The sequence below is a fragment of the Dendrobates tinctorius genome, unplaced genomic scaffold (genome assembly GCF_039654945.1).
Source record: "Dendrobates tinctorius isolate UK_male_01 unplaced genomic scaffold, ASM3965494v1 ptg000008l, whole genome shotgun sequence".
NCBI classification, from domain to species: domain Eukaryota; kingdom Metazoa; phylum Chordata; class Amphibia; order Anura; family Dendrobatidae; genus Dendrobates; species Dendrobates tinctorius.
This window is the reverse complement of record NW_027361676.1, coordinates 2116152-2141271: the sequence shown is the minus strand read 5'-3', so window position 1 is coordinate 2141271 and position 25120 is coordinate 2116152. Positions and strand designations below refer to the sequence as shown.

At 44.4% G+C, this 25120-nt stretch overlaps 1 protein-coding gene across 1 annotated transcript in view; it reads left to right on the top strand.

Moving 5' to 3' along the window:
• Positions 1 to 25120, top strand: part of TTC29 (tetratricopeptide repeat domain 29) — a 454195-nt gene that overhangs the window by 146461 nt on the left and 282614 nt on the right. Inside the window, exon 5 of the mRNA XM_073576236.1 lies at positions 15407 to 15592. Within this exon, the coding sequence (XP_073432337.1) occupies positions 15407 to 15592 (186 nt within the window). The remainder of the gene's footprint in view (positions 1 to 15406; positions 15593 to 25120) is intronic.

Below are 25120 nucleotides of genomic sequence, written 5' to 3'. Positions count from 1 at the left end.
CCTTCAATGGCAGCCGAGTCTGCTGCACCCGCCAATGCTTCCTTCAATGGTTGCCGAGTCTGCTGCACCCGCCTGTGCTTCCTTCAATGGTAGCCGAGTCTGCTGCACCCGCCAGTGCTTCCTTCAATGGTAGCAGAGTCTACTGCACCTGCCAGTGCTTCCTTCAATGGTAGCCAAGCCAGCTGCACCCATCAGTGCTCACCTCAATGGTAGCTGAGCCAGCTGGACCCGCCAGTGCTCATCTCTCCGTCAGAGTCCTGTCTGCTCCTGTGGTTCCTGTCATCTCCTCTACCTGCCTGCATCTGTTGCACATTCCCCCCGGGCCATTCCAGCTATCCACTCCTAGGGGTCAGCTGCCATCTACCCAAGGTCAGTCCTAGAGTAACACCTGGATCACCTCCCTTGTCTCTCCACAGACTGTGGTGTCGTTAGCTGCTGAATGTCTGTGGTCAGATTGGGTGTGGCTCCTAGTCATGCGCCTCCAGATCTTCCTTGGGCTTTGGCACAGTGGTTCCACCATCCAGCCCATTACAATTATTTGGTCCACAAAGCAAGATGATAAATCTTAAAATGTTGTATGGTCCTAAAATCCCCAAATTTCTCGCTCCAGAAGTAGAGAAGGATTCATGTATCATTTGGTGTATAACAAATGTTCTTCTTCCCATAAGCTTGTGATAGTTACAATTAATGTAGTCAGTGTTACTTACCATCCCCAAGTCCAGTTTTGGCTCTTCGTCGCTGTTCTGGTCTTTGTTCATAGGTTTCTATAAAGCCATCACCAGTGCATTGAGAATGATCGCTGGAGCTAGTCACTGCGCTCAGATATAGATGACACAAGCCACTGAGCCTAGTAATTAACTGCAGTTGTTACGTGTGCTGCAATCATGGCAAAAGAAAGTTGAAAATAGAAATCCCACTTTAATGCTACCAATTTGGTTTCCAAAAAAGGACCATATACGTAGATTGCAAGATGAGAGGAGCAACACATGCACAACTGGACTGATCTTGAATATATTTACAGTATACCAGATTGGGAGACTTGAAAATCATAATGCAACATAAGCTAACATCTTCCATCTTCTGTCTTGTTCACTTATACCAAAAGAAAGCTATAAAGAAGAAGAGGAGCCCCATATTTATAGAGAAAAACACTTGTGGCCATTTAAAACATCCCTCCACTTTCACAAGAAAATTATTACAGCGCAGAGCTCTGAGAGTAATCGTTTATCTAAATTATTTTATTATAAGAATTTGGTGATAATCCGCAGCACGGACCTCCCGTGACCTGCGTTGCGGGCTGCACTAAACTAAACAAAATTTGGGTGGGAATTTAAATGCCTTACAACAGGCATCACATGTTGGGAGGTATGATATAGCTGCACTCAAGTTCCTTTCATTTTAATACAATTATAGGTCCGCTGGCATCACAACACCACTTGTAGCCCATCAGAAGTTCTCTACCTTGGGATTGCAAGAATATTGCAACAAGCTATCAAACTTAAAGAAACCTCATGGGAATCCCTAAGGTCCCAGTCATGGCACACTTTGATCTATTGTGTTACAGATCAGCGTTATGGCCACTGTTATAAATGGAAGCCACACGCTAGTGTGAACAGAGCCTACCATAAGTATTTGATGATTGAACTTACATCCAGTTGTGTATGAAAGGTACTTGATTTGGTGTCTGGTGTTTGCCATGCCTTAAATACAGCTCATCACAAAGGATTTCAGCACATTTTTTTAGCTATGAGACTTCAATAAATGTATTGCTATCTGTAATCATTCATATTGTTCATCCCATTTTTACTTATTTGAAGATTCTTGTTTTTCAGAATTACATTTGCCAGGGGGTATATGCACATTGGCATCTATGTCCATATCTGACATCTGCTCCATTTAGCTTAAAGCAGTGCTCATTAGCCTTGATACTTAACAGATAATCTGTTTAATTTCTTTTCATTGAAAAGCAATGACAGAGGAAACTGGAATAAAAGAAAATTGCCGCCTTGGGTCAACATAGGTGCAAGGTACTAGGACTTGATCCCTCGGCCCTTTTAATTCTACAAAATTAGGAAATGAAGGCAGCACTTGAAAACAATATACTGTATAATCTTCTTTATTCACCTATACTAATTCCAACAGAGGAAAAAAATGCATGTCGCTCATCCTGTTCATCTTCAGGTGACATATTGCCGTCACCGGTGGTCACCGGGAAGTCATCAATGTAGAAACTCACCAATATAGAAGTTTTATATTCCTTTGGTGTTCATTTTTTAACTAAAACAATAGTAGAAATCCAGTTTGTTATAAAAGGTTTCCTGTGTGGCATGAGGTATGGCATAGAATCAGAGAAAGTCGGAAGATGTCACAGCATATATCGGGAATACTGCTCCTCTGGTCAGGCTTAAATAGTAGCGTAATGAAGTTAGAGATGATGGTGACCTAACATCTGGCCTGATTCCGTGTGCCAAGAATCCAGGGCAAACAATCAATGTTTACAGCTTCATTTAATGAACAAATTGGAGGCCTGTTGCTCTCCCTGCAGATGTCTCCTGACTTTCATGTCTTCTTAAAAGCTGAGATGAGGGCTTTGAGATGAGGATTGTGCCCAATAGGACACATTTTGTTTTTTGCTCACAGCTGTATATATGAGTCCTCTCTAATATCAGCTGTTGAGCTCAAAACACTCCATAAGTATAGTTTGTGTGCAAAGATCTTATTATATTCTACACATTAAGTTAGCTTTCATTGAATACTTTTTTTAAGTATTATAATCTAGAGATATTATTGATCCTCCATTTTCAGTTCTGTCTCAAGTATTATCCCATGCAAATTCGCAGAAAATTCGTTTCAGCCATAATTCAGAAATGTTGGGACTCCTGTATAAAATGTAAAGAAAACAAGAATGCAATGCTTTAGAAATCTCCTATAGCCATATTCTATTCACAATAGAACACAGATCAGGTGAAAGTTACAAAAAGTTAAGACAGGTCTAAGAGTGTGTGCACATGTTGAGGATTCTACCGCAAATCCGCAGCGGATTTGACCCTGTGGGACCGCAGCAGATTCTGCTGCGTTGTACAGTACCATTAAAGTCAATGGAATTTGAAAACCGCTGTGCACATGCTGCAGAAAAATCTGCTCGGAAACGCTGCGGGTTTATTTCCGCAGCATGTCAATTCTTTGTGCGGATCTGCAGCGTTTCTGCACCCATTGACCTGCATTGATCCGTAGCAAAACCGCAGGTCTCAAAAACATCTGCGGCTTTGCTGCGGATGAAACGCTGCAGATCGGGAGGGGTGAAGAGTGTGGGTGGTGATGTGTGCGTGTATGGTGTGTGGGCGGTGACTGGGCGTGTATGTGTGTGCGGGCTGTGTGTGTGCGGGGGTCTGCGAGCTGTCGGGGGAATGTGTGGGGTCTGTGCGGGGGTTTCCAGGGCTCACCGTGCTGTCGGGGGTCTTGCGGGGTCTGTGCTGGGGGTTTCCGGGGCTCATCAAGCTGTTGGGGTCTTGCGGGGTTTGTGCGGGGGTTTTCTGGGGCTCATCGCTCTATCGGAGGTAATGCGGGGTTTCTGCGGGGGGTTTCCGTAGCTCATCGCCCTGTCGGGGGTCTTGCGTGGTCTGTGCGGGGGGATACCGGGGCTGTGAGGGGCTCATCGGGCCTCTGCAGGGGGCTCTGCTTTGGTGTTGTTAGGCGTCGGGTTCCTGCAACTGCACAGCAGGAATCTCATAGCCTTGCATTCAGTGGTCTCCCATTCCCCACCGACCGCTCAGGTGCCTGCACACCAGTCCCCAGCAAGCCACTCCAAAGGCTAAGTCCTCCCATCGCGCTACTGGGCATGCTCACTAGACGATCTCCCATTGGAGATTGGGAGTCACATGCTCAGGTCCTTCTCCAGATCTGATTTGTCCATCTCAGAGATCTGGAAGCTTCCGGAAGGTCCTGGCTATAAAAGGGTCGCATGGCCGCTCGGCCATGCGCTAGTATAACATAGTTTTGAACATAGCTTAACATAGTTTTGAAGGCTGAAAGAAGACCTTATGACCATCTAGTTCAGCCTATTTTTAGTGCAGCTGTTCTGCATTGTTGATCCTGGGGAAGGCAAAAAACCCACAGAGTAGAAGCCAATTTTCTCCATAGGGAAAAAAAATTCCTTCCCCTTAGCTGGGTCAACCATCTACCTATAATATTATGTTATTCATAACCACAAGAAAAGTATCCATTCCTTTCTTAAATTCATTCAGTGAGATGGCCATCACCACATCCTCAGGAAGAAAATTCCAGAGCCTCACTGCTCTTACCGTGAAGAACCCTCTTCTATGCTGGTGCAGAAATTGTCTTTCCTCCAAACGAAGAGAATGCCCCCTTGTTCATGTCACAGTCCTTGGTACAAACAGTTCATTGGAGAGATCTCTGCATTGCCCACTGATATACTTGTACATATATATTAGGTCTCCCCTAAGTTTTCTCTTTTCTAGAGTAAATAGACCTAATTTTGATAACCTTTCTGGGTATTGTAGTGAACCAACTTCATTTATCATTTTAGTAGCCCGCCTTTGAACCCTTTCAAGTTCAGTAATGTCTTTTTTGAGCACCGGCGTCCAAAATTGCACACAATACTCCAAGTGTGGTCTGATGAGTGATTTATACAGAGGGAGAATTATGTTTTCATAATTCCCCAGACCTCTTCTAATGCATCCCATGACCCTATTTGCTTTGGTGGCAGCTGCCTGACACTGGGCACTCCAATTTAGCTTTTTATTAACTAAGATGCCTAAGTCTTTTTCCATGTCTGATTTCCCCAGCAGTTTCCAATTTAGTAAGTAATTGTAGCATCTGTTTCTGCTTCCCATGTGCAAAACCTTACACTTGTCTGTGTTAAACCTCATTTGCCATTTTTCAGCACAATTCTCCAATTTACTCAAATCTGTCTGTAGTTGCAAACTGTCCTCCTTTGTGTTAACTACCTTACATAGTTTTGTATCATCTGCAAATACTGATATTTTACTGTGTAAGCCATCCACTAGATCAATAATAAATATATTAAATAGTAGGGGGCCCAATACAGAACCCTGTGGTACCCCACTAGTAACCCTGGCCCAATCTGAGTATGCACCATTAATAACCACTCTTTGCTTTCTATCACTAAGCCAGCTATCTACCCATCTAAACACATTTTCCCCTAGCCCAAGCTTTCTCATCTTACTTACCAATCTTTTATGTGGGACAGTGTCAAATGCTTTAGAGAAGTCGAGATAAATGACATCCAATGATTCTCCTTGGTCCATTTGAGAGCTTACATCCTCATAGAAGCTGATCAGGTTAGTTTGAAAGGAGCGATCCTTCATAAATCCATGTTGATATGGAGTTAAACATTTATTAACATTGAGATATTCCATAATGGTATCCCTTAGAAACCCTTCAAAAATTTTACCCACAACAGATGTTAAGCTTACCGGCCTATAGTTTCCAGGTTCCCTTTTACACCCCTTTTTGAATATTGGTACCACATTTGCTTGCCGCCAATCAAAAGGAACAGACCCTGTTTCTACAGAGTCTTTAAATATAAGGAATAGAGGCCTGTCTATCAAATTACTTAACTCCCTTAATACCCGAGGGTGAATGCCATCAGGGCCTGGTGATTTGTCAATTTTAATTTTACTAAGGCAGTTCTGCACTTCTTCCTGGGTTAGGCAGGTAATATAGACTCTAATTGCTGCTGTGTGAATGATGATGGATGTATGGACTGCAGATGACTCATTAAGATTCCCCTCCCTCTGATATTACGAGTGTGTATAGGGATCTAGTAATAGAGTCAGCGCCAGTCAGTGGCAACCTACAGGCCACAGTACGCATCCTCCACAGTGCTAGCGTCTGACAGTACGCCCCCTCTTGGGCATTGTCATATTGCGGCTGGATCAGTCGCAGTGTTGCATTCAGCAGCACTTGTTGGCGTCCGCGGTAGCGACGCCGCAAGCACGGTAGGTCTAGACGGACTTTGACCCTCAGTCTTGGGCCTAGTCCTGTGACCATATACCGTGCGTGCACACCGCTGAGACCTGTGAGGTTAACAGGCTCGGCATTTATGTTTATGTCTTAGGCGCCTTTGTGATAATAACAGAGCTCGCCAGTGCACGCCGGGTGACCCGTGTGTGTCATACCGCCATATTGTGCTTCTGCCATTATATAGTTGCAGTTTAACACCTCTGCACGGTGGACCCTGGGCGGCGAACGCACTTTCTTTTATTTAATATTTAGTGCGTTCCGCCGTCCCTAACATTATACTAGCGCCAGGGTCTGGCTAGTAATGGCGAACCAGCAGCAACTACTGCAGTACATTCGGCATCTGGAGGGCAGGTTGGCAGCTCTCGAGAGTCCCACCTCAGCTGCGAAAGTTACTGCGGCCGCTGCACAGGCAGTCGCAGAGGCTGTCTCTTGTATGCCCACACCCACGCCTGCACCGACATTATCCCGTCTCCCATTGCCCGACAAGTTTTCGGGCGACAGCGCCACCTGTAGGGGTTTCGTGGGTCAGTGCTCTATTCAGCTTGAGCTACTGGCCTCACGGTTTCCTACAGAGCGGGCTAAGGTGGGGTTTATTGTCTCCCTCCTGTCGGGCAGGATGTTAGAGTGGGCTACGCCATTGTGGGAGCGTGATGACCTCGTGGTTCTGAGCGCTGCTCAGTTTCTAACGTCCTTAAAGCATGTCTTTTTGGGATCACGGGTCACTCACGACACCTCTCTCCAGCTATTAGCCCTAACACAGGGATACCTCTCGGTCAGCCATTATGCCGTCCGTTTCCGGACACTGGCTTCTGAGCTGGAGTGGCCTGATAAGACACTCATCCCTATGTTCTGGAGAGGATTAGCGTAGCATGTCAAAGATGCTCTAGCTACCAGAGAGGTCCCCTTAAGTCTGGAGGAGTTGATTGCCATTTCCACCCGCATTGATCTCCGGTTTACGGAGCGCGGGCTGGAGCGTGTGCAATTCAGACAAAGGGTTAAGTTGGCTCCCACTTTCTCCGAGCTGCTAGAGTTTCCCGCTCAGGAGATTTTACCTTCTGAACCCATGGAGGTGTCTTGCACCGGTCTCAAGCCGCATCCGGTGCGAAGCTCTGAACGCTATTACCAGTGCCGGCAGTTTGGTCACTCGGCTAACACGTGTCCACAGCGGTTGAAAAAATGATCACGTCCAGTGGTCGTAGGTGGGGGTCTATCTGATATGAAACCTTTCTCCCCCAAACCGGTATTCCGAGGGACGTTAGATAGCGGGGCTTCCACCTGGGAGGTAGAGGTCACGGTGGATTTTTGGCAGAAGGGAACTTTATGTCCTCGGCCTTCGCCCAAAAGCACGCTATTCCGCTGGTATTATTACCCCAACCCTTGACCATCAGGGTGGTTAATGGTGCGCCTTTACCATCTAAGGTTACCGACCAGTCAGCACCCCTAGGGCTCTCAATCTCACCATCCCACCATGAGACCTTGTCCCTGTTCATTTTGCCAGATGGCATCGTCCAGGTGCTTCTCGGAGTTCCTGGCTCCGTTGCTATTCCCCTCACATAGATTGGTCTTCGGGGAGTATACTGCGTTGGAGCAAGGACTGTGAGGGAAGGTGCATGACGGGCAGTGTTCAAGTAGCCTCCACAGAGGTGCCCGCGGATCTTTCCGCGCTTCCTAGACACTATCGGCAGTACGCGGACGTCTTCTCCAAAAAGTCTGCGGAGACGCTTCCGCCACACCATCCTTATGATTGCCCTATAGACCTATTGCCAGGCGCGGAACTTATCTAGATGTGTGTTGAGCACTTTGAACCCCCAAGGGCTTCACAGAAGTTTATAATGCCCAGGCATGAAAATAAAAAAATCGTATTTTTTCCACAAACATGATCAATTAGTCTCCAATTTTTTTTATTTTTCCAAGAGTAACAGGAGAAATTGGACTGCAAAAGTTGTTGTCCAATTTGTCCTGAGTATGCTGATACCTCATATGTGGGAGAAAACTACTGTATGGGCACACGTCGGGGCTCGGAAGGGAAGTAGTGACGTTTTGGAATGCAGACTTTGATGGATTGGTCTGCGGGTGTCATGTGCGTTTGGAGAGTCCCTGATGTACCGAAACTATTGAAACTCCCCACAAGTGACCCCATTTTGGAAACTAGACCCCCCACGGAACTTATCTAGATGTGTGGTGAGCACTTTGATCCCCCAAGTGCTTCACAGAAGTTTATAACGCCTGGGCGTGAAAATAAAAAAATCATTTTTTGCACAAAAATGATATTTTTGCCCCCAATTTTTTTATTTTCCTAAGGGTAACAGGAGAAATTGGACCCCAAAAGTTGTTTTGCAATTTGTCCTGAGTATGCTGATACCCTATATGTGGGGGTAAAACACTGTTTGGGCGCATGGCAGAGCTTGGAAGGGAAGGAGCACCATTTGACTTTGTCAACGCAGAATTGGCTGGAATTGAGATCAGATGCCATGTTGCATTTGGAGAGCACCTGATGGAGTTGTAGGGGTTAACTTAAGGGGTTAATTTGTTGTATAAAATTGCGGGGAATCCCGCTGACGTCACTGAGGCTGCAGGGAGTCCCCTTAATTTTTAACATCGAATTAACCCCTTAAATTAACCCCTACAACTCCAAAATTTAACCCACAAACCCTCATCTAATTACTAGTGATAGACATCTAAAAAAAACATGAAATGAAATGGTTAACTGTATGCAAACCATGTGTCATTTCATGTCGGGTAGGAGAATGATTTTCCAAAAGTCGGCAAATGTTTCAGCAGCTATACTGCTATGAAGAACTGTATGAATTAGAAATATATTTATAAATTTGTCTATATGACATGTATATATATATACATATATATATATATATGTATGTGTCTAGATCTATTCTTTCGTTTCTTTATTTCACCGGTCAGTGTGATTTTACTGTATAATAAAAAGAATTGCTGGCTTTTGGTAAAGGACACCGGGTGCGATTTTATCGCAAGTCACACATCTGGTCCGTTTGTCATCCGATTTTTTCTCACCCCCATAGACTTGCATTGGCGAGTCCGATCCGAAAATCGGTGACAATCGCAGCATGCTGCGATTGTCTCGGTCCGAGGAACGGATCCGACAAAAAAACGCATGATGGGAGCAGCACCATAGAATAACATTGGGACGAATGCAATGCGATTTTTTTTCACATTGCATTCGTCCGATTTAATCACTAGTGTGACTCCGGCCTAAAAGTTTAAACCTGCTCTAAAATGTTGTGACTTTTGACTGTCTCATGGCATTTTCACACAGCTCAAACAAAGTGAGCAAAGCTGAAGGCTAAGTATACAGTTGTGAGCTGATATAAATAGCCTGGGAAGCTCCATGGGTATTACCCCCTTTCCAGGCTATAAACATCAGCCCCAGCTGTCGGTTTTCTCTCTGCTGGTTAAGAAAATTGCGTGGGAGTCCACTCCATTTTCTCAGAAAAATAATCTTTTATTAATTAAATACATGTACAGGTAGCTGCACACACTTTACTAATTGTATATGTCACTGACATCTGTATATCTATCTATTCTATGTGTATTTATTGTATGCACTAATAGGTTCATTTGTTGCACCTGTGAACAGGTTTCAGGTAGCTATGAGATGGGCGGGTCTGGCTACCCACATACCTTACCTCTGGGTGTGGTTACAGTCTTTATAATGGAGGCCGTTGTTTGGCATATGGTCTGTGTGTTGGGAGGGAGAAGGCATCCTGTGTGTGTGACTCCAGACCGAGCCTGAGTCCTGGACATTACCCCTGCCTGTATGCCTACAGGCTTGGCGAAGCAGAGCCCAGCTATGGACATTTACACTTTGTTTTGCCCGACCTAAAGGCTGTTTACTTTCTGTTTTTGCTTCTGGGTTTATGAAGCAATAAACCCAACATGAGCTTTTAAAGGACGTGCCTCCTGTTTTCTATATATATTTCCTTTGAAAACGATGTGACGATGTGTAAATTAAGGCTCATGCACACATTGAGTATTTGGTGAGTTTTTTACCCCAGTATTTGTAAGCCAAAACCAGGAGTGGAACGGTCAGAGGAAAAGCATAATAGAAACATTTGCACCAGTGATCCCGACCAGCGATATGACGCTGTCAGGATCGCTGGTGCATCGCTAAGTGGTCGCTAGTGAGCTGCCACACAGGCAGATCTCACCAGCGACATCGCTGGGGACGGGGGTCGCTATTTACCTGTCACACTAGGCGATCCTGACGTCCTCCCGCCCGGCTCCACGCTCGTCGCTCATCTCTCCACAGGAAGCGCCGCAGGAAGCTGACGACGAGAAACAGTCCTGGACGTTCTCGCGCGATCAGCGATAAGCAGCGGGGGAGCGGGTTGTAGGTAAGTATCAGACACAGCGATATCGCTAGCAATACCGCTATAACGTCACAAGTTATAGCGATATTGCTAGAGATATCGCTTAGTGTGACAGGCCCTTTACATAGAGAATTGCTCTATGTAAAAGCTCATGTTAAAATCGCATTGCAGTCAGATAGCAATTGCACTGCATTCAGATGTAAATCGGATTGTACGCGCATGACACTCACATGACACATGCATTACACTCATGCGACTTGGCAGTGAGAATCGGACTGATTTTTTTATACGCTTAGTGTGACTCCAGCCTAAGGCCGGGTTTACACTTGCAACTGCAATGCAAGAAACTCTCGCATCAATACCCAGCACTGCCGTCTGCACTCGGGACCTGAGCAGTCAGCTGCATAGAAATAAATGCAGCCGCACACTCCAGTCCCGAGTGTCGGCGGCAGTGCTGGGTATTGAGGTGAGAGACTAGTGCGAGTTTCTCATATCGCAGTTGCAAGTGACTCCGGCCTAACCGTCGTTTTTGGACAACTTGCAGCAGAATGTCTGTTCCTTCCTCGAGCTCCTCTTCATCCTCCCACTGTTTATAGATTTTTATGAGCAGAAACGGTCATCTGCTATTTTAATAAGTTGAAAAGTTTTCTCATGAATTGAGAGTAAAAGATCAATCCAGCAGGATAAAGAAACATATTTCTCTGATAAGAAATATTACAAAGTTTCTTCTCTTCACATGTACTGTTGATTTCTGAAAAACATAAAATAAAAAGGCTGTTACTCTAGGTTAGCACCACTGACTTAAAAGTACAAGGAAAGGAAGTTAGAAAAATAGTTCTGGGTGCAGGTTACAGCATTGATTTCGAGACATATGCATAAAAGCTTACATTGGAAAATTGTTGCTAAAATGCAAAACTCTTTTGCAATACCTTGTATCACACCAGAGCTGATAAGTGATAGTAAATGTATGCCTTAAACATGGGTCACTTATGACTCTGCAATAAGATCCTACAACCTCATAAAGACACATTCTGTTGGCAATAAAATTGCATAACCAGGGGCATGAAAAAGAGCACAGCAGCTGCTTGCTGTCAGATAAATGGCATACAAAATTACCCATTCCTCTGGGTATGGATGTGATTAAACCTGCCTGGCCTGTGTTAGAGTTCCTCTATGTAGGAATGGCCAGAATAGCACCAATCAATGAGTAAATTAATAAATGTCTTTGCTCCATCTTCTGTGTTTGGCTTTCTGCATGTGTTTGGATTGTACAGATTCTTACTAACAGTCTTCATACATACAGTGCCTTGCGAAAGTATTTGGCTCCCTGGAACTTTTCAACCTTTTCCCACATATCATGTTTCAAACATAAATATACCAAATGCAAATTTTTGGTGAAGAATCAACAACAAGTGGCACACAGTTGTGAAGTTGAATGAAATTTATTGGTTATTTTAAATTTTTGTGGAAATTCAAAAACTGAAAAGTGGGGCGTGCAATATTATTCAGCTCCTTTAACTTAATACTTTGTTGCGCCACCTTTTACTGCGATTACAGCTGCAAGTCGCTTGGAGTATGTCTCTATCCATTTTGTACATCGAGAGACTGAAATTCTTGCCCATTCTTCCTTGGCAAACAGCTCGAGCTCAGTGAGGTTTGATGGAGATCGTTTGTGAACAGCAGTTTGCAGCTGTTTCCACAGATTCTCGATTGGATTCAGGTCTGGACTTTGACTTGGCCATTCTAACACCTGGATATGTTTATTTGTGAACCATTCCATTGTAGATTTTGCTTTATATTTGGGATCATTGTCTTGTTGGAAGACAAATCTCCGTCCCAATCTCAGGTCTTTTGCAAACTCCAACAGGTTTTCTTCAAGAATGGTCCAGTATTTGGCTCCATCCATATTCCCATCAATTTTAACAATCTTCCCTGTCCCTGCTGAAGAAAAGCAGGCCCAAACCATGATGCTGCAACCACCATGTTTGACAGTGGGGATGGTGTGTTGAGGGTGATGAGCTGTGTTGCCTTTACGCCAAACATATCGTTTGGCATTGTTGCCAAAAAGTTTGGCTGCATCTCTGATCTGTCGTCTCCTTCTTTGAGATGAAAGTTTAGAGGGACGGCCAGGTCTTGGTAGATTTACAGTAGTATGATACTCCTTAAATTTCAATATGATCGCTTGCACAGTGCTCCTTGGGATGTTTATAGTTTTGGAAATCATTTTGTATCCAAATCCGATTTTAAACTTCTGCAGAACAGTATCACGGACCTGCCTGTTGTGCTCCTTGGTCTTCATGATGCTCTCTGTGCTTCAAACAGAACCCTGAGACTATCACAGAGCAGGTGAATTTATATAGAGACTTGATTACACACAGGTGGATTATATTTATCATCATTAGTCATTTAGGACAACATTGGATCATTCAGAGATCCACAATGAACTTCTGGAGTGAGTTTGCTGCACTGAAAGTAGAGGGGCCGAATAATATTGCACGCCCCACTTTTCAGTTTTTGACTTTCCACAAAAATTTAAAATAACCAATAAATTTCGTTCAAGTTCACAATTATGTTCCACTAGTTGTTGGTTCTTCACCAAAAATTTACATTTGGTATCTTTATGTTTGAAGCATGACATGTGGGAAAAGGTTGAAAAGTTCCAGGGAGTCAATGCACTGTATTTAGCTATGTAAGGCTATGTTCACACTGCATTTTTGCAGCTTTTTTAATGCAAATTTTTGGTTCAGCTGCATTCCACAGTACCCAGCAAAGTCTATCAGATTTCAGAAATCTCATGCACACATCTTGGTTTTTTTTTTACCTCAGTATTTTGTGCAAAACCTGAGGTTTTGCAGAACAGAGCATGTCACTTCTTTCAGCGTGTTTTCATCATTTTTTCAGCCAAACCATTGCGTGGTGCAATAAACACTGAAAAAACTCAGGTATCAGTTTTTCCTGCGTTTTTTCTGCCAAAACCTGATGAAGTAGAATCAGAGGGGTTTTTTTGCAATAAACTTTATCAGCACAAGAGATAAATGTACCGTGACAAAACTGCTGCCAAAAAAACGCAACAAAGCCTAAGCGAAACCTTCTTTATTGAGGCACGTTTCTTACTGCTAGAGAGCAGGTTTTGCCTTAAAAAAAAAACATGCATCAAAAACGCAACGTGTGAACATAGCCTAAGATGTTATAAGGTCTTGAATACATTGTAACTTTTTATATTTTTTTTAAAGCTCTGAAAAATTCCAGAAAAATTATTGCATCTATTTTTTGTAATATGGTACTGGCATGAATAATATGTGTCTGTATTTTTTTTAATGATAGCACATTTCTACCAAAAATGTTTAATAGGAGGATATATCGTCTGTGTACTGTAGCTCTTGGCAAAGATAATGTAGGTGGAGTTTAAGGCCTCACATACAGCGTTTTTGCAGCGTGTTCTCTAATGCATATTTTAAGCTACGTTTTGCAGTACCAGTAAAAGCTATGAGATTTCAGAAATCTCATGCACACACGTGTTTTTTTTCCTAACTGAATTTGAGAACTGCAGCCTTTTTTTTAAAATCTGACCTATGTCAATTCTTTCAACATTTTTTCACCCATAGAAAACAATGAAAAAGTGCGAAAAACACTGTAAAAAATGCAGCAAGCAGGCTTTGCTGCATTTTTGCAGGGGTTTTTTCTGCATTTTTTTGGTGACTTTGGTAAACTTTATTAAATATATACTGTGGATAAAACACACATGTAATCCGCACCAATAAATGCTGCAAAAAAACCCAGCAAATCCTGCATTTTGATATGCAAATGAATCTAAAGAGCTATTTGTAGATCTGAAGCTTCTGTCACTCCAGCTCCATTCTTCACCCTGCACTGCCTCCTACTGCTTGACTGATATCTCCTTTGCCTGAAGACTCATAACATAGAGTCTGGAGGAGGCAGTGCTGGGTGAGGAATAGAGTCTGAGTGACAGAGCTTATGAACTCAAACCCTGATTTCTCACTAATGGAGGAACGGACTGGCCATGTAAAGGTATTGCAGGACTTTTCTTTAAAAAAGCTACATGTAAGGCTTTTTTTTGCACTTGTCGTGTTTTTGCGGGCCATTTTTGCAGCCCCAATATATTTCTATGGGGCCGCAAAGACGGCCCGCAAAAATTAGTCGGAGCGCTGTACGCCGTATGGCTGTGAGGGCCGTATTTACGAGTATCGAGCCTGCTTGATATTTTTCACGGCCCCCCAGTGAAATCAATGGTGCCGCAAAAACAATGGAAGCTTGTTTTTGCGGTACACCATAAAGATGTATTTGCGGAACTCCGTTTTTTTTCACGCAGCTTTTCAAAACCTAATCCCAAACAGAAAATCGGCGTTCCGAAAAGATTTTTGCGGCCCGTTTTTGCGGCAGACCGTGAAAATTACAGCAATACTGCCCGCAAAAACGGGCAACAAAAAGCACAGGAAGTGTAAAATATAGCCTAAATATAGATAGTTTGGGGAGGCAAAAGGACATCAAAGGAAAATATTTTTATAAATATTTAAGAGTTATTAAAGCAAAACAAGTTATCCCTTATCAAGTATGGACAACAGTGGGTGGATCATTGACAGAGCATTGTCAAACCCCTCCCAATAACTTTATCAAAAGTTGTGGCATAACATACATTATAAATGTTATTGCAATTTGTGACTGTAGTAACATTTCTGGTTAGGTACCCAGAGACGCACGCCATTGATGAGATGCACCTAATTTATGCACAATGTGTACGAGAGATTATTAAATTCTCCTTTACTCAGCAGGTGCTGTAATGCACTGACAATAAATGGTAATATCTACATTGGAAGGGTAAATGCACACTTTTTGGATTTGGTTTGGATCGTCCTTGCAGATTTACATGGAGAAAATCAGCTCCAAATCCACAGTGTGCATGTACCCTTATAATGTAGAGGGTTCACTTTATTTTTATCTATTAATTAAACAGTCGATTTTACAAATAGACAGCTGTGTCCTCTGACACACTCATTCTAATGTATAAAATACATGCTTTTTTTTGTCTTTCATAGGCTACTATGAAGAGGTTTACAGGAATCAGTTGGCTCTGGCCCGGTACTTCAAGAAGCTGGATGACCATTGGCTTTCAAACCATTTTTATGAATGTTCTTTCCAGACATCTAAACAAATTAAAATTGATGGAGGGAGAAAAGAAGCTGAGGCCCATGCAAACCTTGCTATAGTAGCTGAAGAACATGGTAAGAAAATTATTTAAAAACATTCTATAAAAAAAATTGATGCTGTCTCTGGCAATCTGTGAGTCCACATGTAATATATGAGTAGACTTGGTGCCGGATTACCAGTTAGGCAAGGTAGGCATTGACCAGAGGGCCCCTTACCTCCTGGTGGCTTCATGCAATGGATAAAAATAATACTGATTTGTTATTGAAGGAAATTTACAATCAGTCTTTTGACCCGGCCATTTGAGATTGGGGGCCAGATGGAACAACAGAGCTATGATGTAGACAACACAGCAAGGGGCAATGAAATGATGTTTCAATTATTGTCGGGTATATTAGAGAATTCAAGAGTAGTAGAGGAGGGGCAGCTATACGATCGGGCATGGCAATTGTGTGGTTGGCCAGAACATGGAGTGGCATGGAGGAGAGGTAAGTGACCATGAGTTCTCATAGATTTTAGATCATAATAGAACATTCATGAGCAGAAGTTTCGGGAACACAGACGAGTATATATAGACCTACACCCAGGGTCGACATTCTACAATTTAGTTGGTGTATTTAAACTGTTATTAGTAAATTTAAAAATGTATTAGGAAATAATTTGTTGAAGGGACTCCAAGATTTCGGCGTGGGCCTCCTCAGGGTTTAATTCAGCACTGTATACAGTTCTAGTCATGATGCAGTCACACGTTACAGTTTATCTATCATCTTCTGTAATTGTTGTATCATTATTGGTTATGTCCCAGAATACTAATGAATACACACAAGATACATCATTTTTAAAAGTTTTTTTTAGGTGTACAATGTACAAATACTGAAGATCCTTCTATTATAAATACCAAGGATATTCCATGCAAAACTGAATTCATGAATCCTACATTAAGTTCTGAATATATGAATTTTTATTATCAAATTTTAAAAAAATCAGTCCTCTTTAGAGTCAGGATAAGAAACTGTATTACTCATCAGGATAGCTCAGTTGGTGTGGCTTCCACTAGTTTTGACATCATATATAATTCTTGAGAATAGAGTTAGTGTGAATTGATGCATACCTCCCATTACATCGGCCATGATAGTAATGTTATGGCCATTGGACAGGAGAGTGAATACTGCATCTTACCCGTCAACGTCACAACTTTTCTTTAGATTAGTCGCCCTGGTGAATTTCGTCATTGCATTGTGATGCTCAAATAACATTGCGCCGAGTAATCAAAAGAACACAAGTTAAAGTCAATGGTAAACATAGGAAAAGCCAAGGTAAATCATCAGTGCTACCATTATAAGAATTGTCAAATTGCAAGTTACTGTAACTCTTCTTCTATGAAGAGACCTGAGTAGTCTCGAAAGCTTGCAAATTGTTACCATCTTTTCAGTTAGCCATTAAAAGGTCTTATCTAGAGTTGAGCGAAACGGGTCGGTCAAATTCATAAGTCGCCGACTTTTGCTGAAGTCGGGTTTCATGAAACAAAACCCGACCATAGAGTGAGGTCGGCCACGAGGTCGGCGACCAGTGCGCAAAAGTCGCGTTTCAAATGATGCTTCCAGCGCCCTTTTTCAGCCAATGATGGAGGACGCACACTGTGGGCAACGCGATAAAATGGGCATCGGTCACCACCATCTTTGAGAAGGGCATGCAAGTGATTGGCTTGCTTTGTGTGGCGTCATAGGGGCTATAAAAGGGCGTGCACACCGACTGCCATCTTACTTCTGCTGATCTTAGCATTAGGGAGAGGTTGCTGCTGCTGATTCAGAATAAGGGAGAGTGTTAGGCCGGGGAGAACCAAAAAACTGCTTCTGCTGTTAGCGATTTCCACTGTACAACACAACAGTTTGTGTGCAGTGACAGGGGAGGCTATAGTTTTGTGCATCAGCTCTGTTGGTTATTAGGCTGCCTTATAAGGCTCTCTGATAGCTGCATTGCTGTTTGCACACTGCTGTGCAAACTGCTTTTTTGAAAGCAAAAATACTTTTCTTCCTCTTTTCTGCACAGTTACCAAGCATTCATTTTTCCACACTTTTGTGTGCAGCAGTCCTGCTTATTAGGCTGCCTGCTGCCATACTTGGACTGAGAGATCATTGTCAGCCTCCTAAAATCTCTAGGGAGCTTCCAATTCACCCCAATACTATATACACCTTGTACATGGTCATACACCTGCCTATTTCAGCCTGTTAAATTGAGGTGTAATCTATAGTGGGCCTGAGATAATATTTCAGCCTCCTAAAATCTCTAGGGAGCTTCCAATTCTCCCCAATACTATATACACCTTGTACCTGGTCATACACCAGCCTATTTCAGCCTGTTAAATTGAGGTGTAATCTATAGTGGGCCTCCTAAAATCTCTAGGGAGCTTCCAATTCACCCCAATATACATACACCTTGTACCTGGTCATACACCTGCCTATTTCAGCCTGTTAAATTGAGGTGTAATCTATAGTGGGCCTGAGATAATAGTTCAGCCTCCTAAAATCTCTAAGGAGCTTCCAATTCTCCCCAATACTATATACACCTTGTACTTTGTCATACACCAGCCTATTTCAGCCTGTTAAATTGAGGTGTAATCTATAATGGGCCTGAGATAATAGTTCAGCCTCCTAAAATCTCTAGGGAGCTTCCAATTCTCCCCAATACTATATACACCTTGTACCTGGTCATACACCAGCCTATTTCAGCCTGTTAAATTAAGGTGTAATCTATAGTGGGCCTGAGATAATAGTTCAGCCTCCTAAAATCTCTAGGGAGCTTCCAATTCTCCCCAATACTATATACACCTTGTACCTTGTTTTACAGTACCATATACAGTCATGGCCAAAAGTATTGACACCCCTGCAATTCTGTCAGATAATACTCAGTTTCTTCCTGAAAATGATTGCAAACACATATTCTTTGGTATTATTATCTTCATTTAATTTGTCTTAAATGAAAAAACACAAAAAGAATTGTCCTAAAGCCAAATTGGATATAATTCCACACCAAACATAAAAAAGAGGGTGGACAAAAGTATTGGCACTGTTCGAAAAATCATGTGATGCTTCTCTAATTTGTGTAATTAACAGCACCTGTAACTTACCTGTGGCACCTAACAGGTGTTGGCAATAACTAAATCACACTTGCAGCCAGTTGACATGGATTAAAGTTGACTCAACCTCTGTCCTGTGTCCTTGTGTGTACCACATTGAGCATGGAGAAAAGAAAGAAGACCAAAGAACTGTCTGAGGACTTGAGAAACCAAATTGTGAGGAAGCATGAGCAATCTCAAGGCTACAAGTCCATCTCCAAAGACCTGAATGTTCCTGTGTCTACCGTGCGCAGTGTCATCAAGAAGTTTAAAGCCCATGGCACTGTGGCTAACCTCCCTAGATGTGGACAGAAAAGAAAAATTGACAAGAGATTTCAGCGCAAGATTGTGCGGATGTTGGATAAAGAACCTCCACTAACATCCAAAGAAGTTCAAGCTGCCCTGCAGTCCGAGGGTACAACGGTGTCAACCCGTACTATCCGTCGGCATCTGAATGAAAAGGGACTGTATGGTAGGAGACCCAGGAAGACTCTACTTCTTACCCCGAGACATAAAAAAGCCAGGCTGGAGTTTGCCAAAACTTACCTGAAAAAGCCTAAAACATTTTGGAAGAATGTTCTTTGGTCAAATGAGACAAAAGTAGAGCTTTTAGGGCAAAAGCATCAACATAGAGTTTACAGGAGAAAAAAGAGGCATTCAAAGAAAAGAACACGGTCCCTACAGTCAAACATGGCGGAGGTTCCCTGATGTTTTGGGGTTGCTTTGCTGCCTCTGGCACTGGACTGCTTGACCGTGTGCATGGCATTATGAAGTCAGAAGACTACCAACAAATTTTGCAGCATAATTTAGGGCCCAGTGTGAGAAAGCTGGGTCTACCTCAGAGGGTCTTCCAGCAGGACAATAACCCAAAACACACTTCAAAAAGCACTAGAAAATGGTTTGAGAGAAAGCACTGGAGACTTCTAAGGTGGCCAGCAATGAGTCCAGACCTGAATCCCATAGAACACCTGTGGAGAGATCTAAAAATGGCAGTTTGGAGAAGGCACCCTTCAAATATCAGGGACCTGGAGTAGTTTGCCAAAGAAAAATGGTCTAAAATTCCAGCAGAGCATTGTAAGAAACTCATTGATGGTTACCGGAAGCGGTTGGTCGCAGTTATTTTGGCTAAAGGTTGTGCAACCAAGTATTAGGCTGAGGGTGCCAATACTTTTGTCCGGCCCATTTTTGGAGTTTTGTGTGAAATGATCAATGTTTTGCTTTTTGCTTCATTCTCTTTTGTGTTTTTTCATTTAAGACAAATTAAATGAAGATAATAATACCAAAGAATTTGTGTTTGCAATCATTTTCAGGAAGAAACTGAATATTATCTGACAGAATTGCAGGGGTGTCAATACTTTTGGCCATGACTGTAGCTGGTGGTATTTTGGGTACATTTTTCCAAAAATGAGGAAGTATGGTGGATGAGGCCATGGAAGTGGGCCGGGGTTGTTAGCTGGTACTGATGGTGGTGATGGTGGTGCATCTGCTGGTAGTGGCAAAAGCACCTAAGGCAGGAGGTGTTGAGCCTGTGTCATCCTCTGGCTCCACAAGGAATCGAAGGCTCCCTTTTCTGTGAGTAGGTAAACCGCTTTTAAAGCCGTAGTGTTAGGAGTGGCGGAATGCACTAAATAAAAAATAAAAATTAAGTGCGTTCTCCACTCGGGGTCCACCGTGCAGTAGGTGTTAAAACCGCTGCTAGATGGTGGCAGAGCAATCTGGCGGTAGTGTGCACAGGGCTAGATATGACCCAGATGCACAAAAGCAATCTCTGTTGTACTCACAGAGCTGCTAATGCAAATAATAAATATAATTGCGCTGAGCCTGTTAAAGGCACAGAGACTCAGCGGCACATAAGTGGTAAATGGTCACCGGAGTAGTTCAAGATGACGGCACTACATCCGCAAGGACCTACCGTCCTACCGTAAACACTCGTGTGCACAGCGTTGCAACTGCGAACGCACACTGAAGCTGCTACAGCAGCACGGCATGGGACTTGCCACAAGATAACACCGCAGTAACGCAGGCGCGATGTTGGACGCTAGCAGGTGTGCTTGTGGAGCAGTGGCGCTCTGGCGCTAATACTGGCTATAACTCATTCCCTCACACAGACGTAATATCAAAGGAATGGGGTTTCAAATGAGTCATTCAACAGATCATGCATCCATCAACATACACACAGCAGCAAGTATGACTATACTAGCGCATGGCGGAACAGCCATGCGCACTTTTTATAGCAAACGGGACCTTCCGGAAGTCTCCAGAAATCTGAGCTGAACCAATGGGATTAGGAGCAGGACCTGAGCACCTGACTCCCGAACACCAATGAGGGCTCGTTCCACGAGCATGCTCAGAAGATGGAAAGAAGGACTTAGCCTCCGGAGAAAGTTGCTGCAAGGCAATCTAATCTACAATATCTTCTGCAGTAGACAATGAGCAGGAGACTTCAGAATGTGAGGGTCTAGATTCCTGCATAGTACGGGCAGAAATCTGACTCCTAACACGGAGCTTCAGGAACAAGTTTTGGCTTACATTGCTGACACAGCCTCCAGCTCTATCGCCTCCTCTTCTGAAGTTTCAAAAAATAAAAGCACTGAGTCGTCAGTGGAGGCTTCTGGTCAGGAACAACACCTTTCCTTGTGTCCTTCACCCCTACCAAAAGTGAAGGATGCGGCAGGCCACACTACAGATTACTCCATGGAGCTCTTTTCACATACCATGCCTGGGTTATCAAGTCAAATCATGAATTCCCCAGTCCAAGATGAATCTGACATGGAGTGCACTGATGCACAGCCACTGCTAGATTATTCTGCTGGTAATCAGAGCACTACATACAGTGTACTGAGCCAGAATCTGACCCTGATGAAACTTATGTTCCCCTTCCCGCATACTATACCACCTTACACGGTGACACAGAGGAAGCTGCACATGAAATTGAAGAGGAGGTGATGGATGACCCAGTTGTTGACCCAGATTGGCATCCATTGGGGGAAGAGGATCCCGCTGCCAATAGCTCAGAAGAGGAGGAGGAGGATCCGCAGCAGGCATCGACATCGCAACAGCTGTTATCTGGCAGGCCCGTAGCAGTCCAAAAACGGTTTACAAAAACCAAAATAGTTGCAAGACAGCTTGGCCAGACGGTCAAATTAGCACAGCGTGCAAGGCCCCAAAATGTCTTCCATAGTAGGAAGAGTGCAGTGTGGCACTTTTTTGAACAAAATCCTAATGATCAGGCAAAGGTTATCTGTAAGAAGTGGGCAAAGACCTTTAGCCAAGGGAAAAATCTGAGAAATTTGAATACCAGTTGCATGCTTAGACATTTAACCACCATGCACTTGCATGCGTGGACGGACTACCAAATCTCACGTACCACATGTGCACCTGCTCTGAATGAAGGTTGTCAACAACGCTACATCGCTTCCCCCACTGTAAGCCCACCGGTTAGCACACCATCAGCAGCAAACGTTGAGGTGTCATCGCAAGGCCAAAGCAGTCAGGGAATTACAATGTTATTGCTACGAAAGACTGAATCTAGGCCATCAGCAAGACCACCAACACCATCACCAACCCTCTCTCAGTCTGCCATGTCCACCGCTAGTTCCACCATATTGAGCTCTCAAGTCCAGCTCACCCTACCAGAGACTTTGAGTAGGACAAGAAAGTACTCATCCTCTCATCCGCGTACACTGTGTTTCAACGCCCACATTGCCAAACTAATCTCGTTAGAGATGATGTCCTACGGTTGGTTGAAAGCAAAGCTTTCCGCGAGCTCATGGCCTACGCAGTACCACGCTATTACCTACCCAGTCGGCACTTCTTTTCTCGAAAAGCCATTCCAGCCCTCCACCTGCATGTGAAAAACCCGCATTGTCCATGCACTCAAGCAATCAGTGAGTGGAAAGGTGCACCTCACAATATATGCATGGTCCAGTAGGCATGGCCAGGGCCGTTATGTGTCCATCACTGCGCACTGGGTTAATGTGGTGGATGCAGGGTCCACATGGGACAGTGGTGGTGGGACAGTGCTGCCTAGCCCACGGTATAGGAAACAGTTGGCTGTAGGCGTTCGACCCTCCTCCTCCAGAAGCGAAAGCTCGTCCACAGAGCGCAGTCACACGAGCACTCCATCCGCAGTTGCCAGTGTTGCACACGAGGTGTCCCACTATCGAACAGCTAGTGGTAAGCGTCAGCAGGCTGTGTTGAAGATGATGTGTTTGGGCGACAACAGACACACCGCGGAGGTACTGGCCGACTACTTGCAGTGACAAACTGAGTCATGGCTGGGCAGTCTACATCTTGAGGCAGGCAAGGTAGTTAGTGATAACGGCTGGAATTTTGTGGCAGCCATAGCCCTTTCAAAACTCAGACACATACCTTGCCTGGCTCACACCTTGAACCTGGTGGTGCAGTGCTTCCTCAATAACTATCCAGAGTTAACAGCCCTGCTCCATAAGGTGCGAAGACTGTGCTCGCACAGCCGCCGGTCACCCGTACACTCCAGTCGTATGCAGAAGCTGCAGCGATTGCTCCACCTTCCAAAGCACTGCCTAATTATCAACGTTGCAACAAGGTGGAACTCCACCCTGCACATGGTTAAGAGGCTGTGCAAACAGAGGCAGGCTGTAATGCATTTGTGGGAGGATACACGGGCAGGCAGTTTGAGGGCATACATGGAGTTGTCTGGTGTGCAGTGGTCGAAGCTGAAAGACCTCTGTAAAGTCCTTCAGTGTTTTGAGGAATGCACATGGCTGGTAAGCGCAGACGACACCATCATAAGCATGAGCATCCCACTTATGCGTCTGCTCATGCAAAATTTGACGCACATTAAGGAGCAGGCGTCTGCAGCCGAGGAGGAAGAGGAGGGAAGCCTTGATGACAGTCAGCCATTGTCTGCTCAGGGAACTCTCCTGGACGAGGTGGAGAAAGAAGAGGAAGAGGAGGAGGAGGATGATGGGGATGATTATTTAGGGGAGGAGGATGCTTCTCAGGGGGCAAGAGAAAATGTTGGCGTGGCAAGGTCAGGTACAGGGTTTGTGCGTGACTGGAGGGATGTTGATTTGCCAGAAAGTGCTCCTCCACCCAGCACTCGCAGTGCATCATTGACACCTGGAACATTGGCCCACATGTGTGATTATGCCTTGCAGATCATAAAAAGGGACCCCCGCATTGCCAAAATGTTGAACGATGACGACTACTGGTTGGCCAGCATCCTGGATCCATGCTATAAAGGCAAATTCCAAAACATCATACCACTGGAGAACCTAGAGCTAATATTGGCTAACAAACAAGCAACTCTGGTAAACCGTTTGTTTGAGGCATTCCCAGCACACAGCGGCGGTGATGGTTCTCCCACGAGCCGTAGGGGGCAGCATGGAAGAGGTGTTCGTGGTGCACACAGCCGAAGTGGCGTTGGACACAGGGGTTTCATGACCATGTTGTGGACTGATTTTTCAAGTACCGCTCACACGACTGGTAATACTGCATCGATTGAAAGTGACAGGAGACAGCAGTTGTCAACTATGGTTACAAACTACTTCTCCTGCCATATCGATGTTCTCCCTCACAGGTCATTCCCCTTTGACTATTGGGCCTGTAAACTGGACACCTGGCCTGAATTGGCACAATATGCCTTACAGGAGCTCGCGTGCCCTGCTGCTAGTGTGCTATCCGAAAGAGTCTTCAGTGCTCCTGGATCAATCCTGACAGAAAAAATGACCCGTCTGTCGACCCAAAATGTTGATGATCTAACCTTCATTAACATGAACCATGCATGGGTTTCAAAGGATTTTGTCCCACCTTCCCCTGCTGACACGTAGGTTGCCAGAAAAATGTCTCGCTTTTGTCCTCCTCTTCCTCAGACTTCTCCAATTCCTCCAATTGCAGCTGCTGAATGTCCAACATCAACATATGCCATTTTTTCAACCTCCCTAACTGGGCTGCCTCCCCCCCCAGGGCCGGGGTCACCACCTGGCGCACGCACCCGTGCGAGTGCCGTTGCCCTGGACAGGTGGGTGGGCCCACTCTTGGGCGACGGCACTGGCACAGGGTCCCTCATAGTACAATCAAGTGTCTCTGACGGTGGGGGTGCACACCTGCTGTCAGACACACCGGCGTACTATGAGGGACCCTGTGCCAGTACCGCCGCCCATGAGTGGGCCCCCCTGCTTGCTCAGGGCCCCAGCACTTGCAATACTTACCTCTCCCTGCTCCACCGCTGTGTAGTCTGGGCTGCTAAATCCTTCACTGGGACTGCCAATACAAATTTGGTGAACTGATAGATGATGGTTAAGACATAGCTATACCCTGTCCTGCTGGGCTCTATCTTCAGATGATCAATGTCTTCCATTTGTTATGGACGTCGACTCACAATGAGATGCAGTGGTGGTTTATCATCAGCTTTCACGGTTTTCCTACTCACAGATGTGTGACATTCCTGCCCACATTTTTAAATGTGTCCTCTCATGCCAATCCAAAAGAATCACCTACGGCCTGT